We start from the raw sequence: 2,498 nt of genomic DNA, 5'->3' as shown, positions 1-2,498 counted from the left end.
AAGGGGGGGGGGGGGGAGGGGGAGTCGAGCCATGCGGCCGGGGAGGAGGCAAGAGGAGGCAAGTGAGCGGAGACGAGGCGGACGGGGGCGTCAGTACTGGATCAAAGGGGGAGGAGGCTTCACGGGAGTGCGTGCATGCTGCATGACGGGCGGAGGCCGTCTCAAGTGACAGGGGCAGAGGACGAGGGAGCGAGGCTGCTCAGAGGCGAGGCCACAGGACGTGCGGGGATGGGTACAAGAGAAGAAAGCGGCATGAGCCCGAGACGAGATCAGAAGCAGGACTCTAAGCGGGAGGAGGGCCGCCTAGATGGAGCCGTGCTTGCTGCAAGGCAGATCAGACTGAGCATGAGCGGGTTGATGCTCGTCGCTGGCACAGTGGCAAGGACGGCTGCAGCTCTTAGCAAGCGAGCGAGTAAGAGCACAACCAGCGGACGACTCCAAGCCTTGGCTGGAAGGGGCGACCACACAGAGGAGCAACAGTGAGGTCGAGACGATAGGCAGACAGGAGGAGGGGTCGGGCGAGGAGGGGATTTGAGCTGATTTGTGCAGATTGTATGTACACAACATTACAATGGCGCGACTTGTGCATCCAACTCTATCGTGTTTGATTACTTTCACAGTGACTCTTGTTCTTCGCCTGCCAAGTACCACTCGAGCCAGTTCGCATCGATCGATTGCGAGGACTCAGCGGCTGACTCCCGCGACCCTGACCCTGACTCGCCCCGGCTTTGCGAGCTGCTCTTCCCGTCGGCTCCCGGCCTGGGAGGGGTCCTGCTGCTTGACGACATGTATGTGCTGCTCCCCTCCGCTCCGCTCGGGTGTGCCATGGCGGCCTGAGCTTCTTGCGAGCTTGACGATGACCCAGGAGGGTCTGCGTGTGCGTTCTGCTGGTCGGGCAGCCTGCTGCTGCTACTCGTCGCTCCCGCTTCCTCGTCTAGCCCGTTTTCATCGCTTGGGCTCCCGCCGTCGCCGCTCATGCTGTCGCCATTGCCGCTGCCGCCGCTCATGTGGCGAGAGTAGTCCCCCGCTCGCTCGTTCCTCAGGCGAGCGTAGGGCCATCGCTGTATGCCGAGCATACGACAGGCCTTCTTGAGGCTCGTCAAGGAGATGCCCTGCGACACTCATTGAGCGCAAGCGCATGCAGTCGCTGGGGCGACCATGAGCTCACCAGAAACTTGGCGGCGTCCTCCTGTCGCATGTGGAACAGCGGCTCGATGATGGTGAGGTCGAGCTGCACGTCGTACACTCTTGCCCCGTCACCTGCTCGCTTGGGAGTGACGGTCACAGACTCTGCGCGCTTGGGGTGGTCGCTCATCGCTCTACCCTCGACGGCTCGACGTGCGCGCACCTGAGACAAGCATGGCCCTGTGGCCCTCCCTCCGTCTTCCTCTCTCTCTCTCCCGTCTCCTTCACGCTTCTCCTCGGTTACTCTTTGACCTCGGCAAAGCGCTCAGTTGGCGTATTACCGTCTGTCGCGAAACGTTGACTTCCCCCTGCTCCTCCTGCTCCTCGTTCGCCCTGCGTCTCCCCTGGCCCTGGCCATTCTCCCGCCAAGCCGTGTCCCTTTTTTTAATCTTTTTTAGTCTTTCTTTCTTTGATCTTTTTTGCTTCTTTTTTTTACCCCTACGCGGGGGAAACTGAGGGTGGGGGTGGCGAAGCGCCTGGGGGTAGACGAGCATCGAAGGGGGTCGGGGTGGAGGGACGAGGGAGGGACGGGAGTGGTGGTGGAGAGATCATAAAGCTTTGGGGTAGGGGGTGAGAGTCAGGGTCGGGGAGGACGGAGAAGAGCAGTCAGAGAGGGGGTAGGGGTGAGTAGAGGGGTAGGCAGGTGTTGGAGAGAGGAGGGCGAAGGGGTGGGTGGAGGGTCGGGAGGACCCGATCTGCATGCCCATCTCAGCGCTCAGGGCGGCAAGCAAGGTGTTGAGGAAATGCCCGACGAATGTGTTGATTTGCCGGGAGTTAGCTTTTGTGAGCGTGGTGGAAGAGGAGCGCAGATCATACGAAGCAGTGGCACTTGGTCTGAGGGACAGCATTCACTGCAGCTGATAGAAATAGCGGATGGCTACAACGGACTGAGCGAGGCTCTGTTCGAAGAGATGTAAGGCTGGGTAGAAAAAGTTTACTCGACACACCCTCTGCTCCTTTCCTACATCACGACGCTTCAAGCAACTGCTGTCCCAGGCTTCACCAGCAGGCGTCTGCACTGCAATGCTTGAATGAACACAAAAATCTCCCCCTCTAAATTCTGCAACCCTTGCTTGCCGCCCTGAGCGCTGAGATGGGCATGCAGATCGGGTCCTGCCGACCCTCCACCCACCCCTTCGCCCTCCTCTCTCCAACATCTGCCTACCCCTCTACTCACCCCTACCCCCTCTCTGACTGCTCTTCTCCCGCGGGGGGGGATTTTTTACTCCCCCCCTTGGGGGGGGTGAAAGATAAAAAACCTCCCCCCCCCCCGTGTCGCGTCGGTCCCTTGACCAGGGAGGGGGGTGTGGGGG

At 60.7% G+C, this 2,498-nt stretch overlaps 2 protein-coding genes across 2 annotated transcripts; one reads left to right on the top strand and one right to left on the bottom strand.

Moving 5' to 3' along the window:
• Positions 1–135: 135 nt before the first annotated feature.
• Positions 136–483, top strand: GUITHDRAFT_105189 (hypothetical protein; the record flags this gene model as incomplete). Its single annotated transcript, XM_005836030.1, has 1 exon — positions 136–483. One exon carries the CDS (start codon positions 136–138, stop codon positions 481–483), a length of 348 nt encoding a protein of 115 aa, XP_005836087.1.
• A 131-nt stretch (positions 484–614) lies between these two features.
• On the bottom strand, positions 615–1,315 carry GUITHDRAFT_105188 (hypothetical protein; the record flags this gene model as incomplete). Its single annotated transcript, XM_005836029.1, has 2 exons — positions 615–1,112; positions 1,169–1,315. The coding sequence occupies 2 exons, from the start codon at positions 1,313–1,315 to the stop codon at positions 615–617; spliced, it is 645 nt and encodes a 214-aa protein (XP_005836086.1).
• Between the last annotated feature and the right edge of the window lie 1,183 nt (positions 1,316–2,498).

The sequence above is a fragment of the Guillardia theta genome, assembly GCF_000315625.1.
Source record: "Guillardia theta CCMP2712 unplaced genomic scaffold GUITHscaffold_19, whole genome shotgun sequence".
NCBI classification, from domain to species: domain Eukaryota; class Cryptophyceae; order Pyrenomonadales; family Geminigeraceae; genus Guillardia; species Guillardia theta.
The sequence above is the reverse complement of the archived record's forward strand: the minus strand, read 5'-3'. Positions and strand labels throughout refer to the sequence as shown.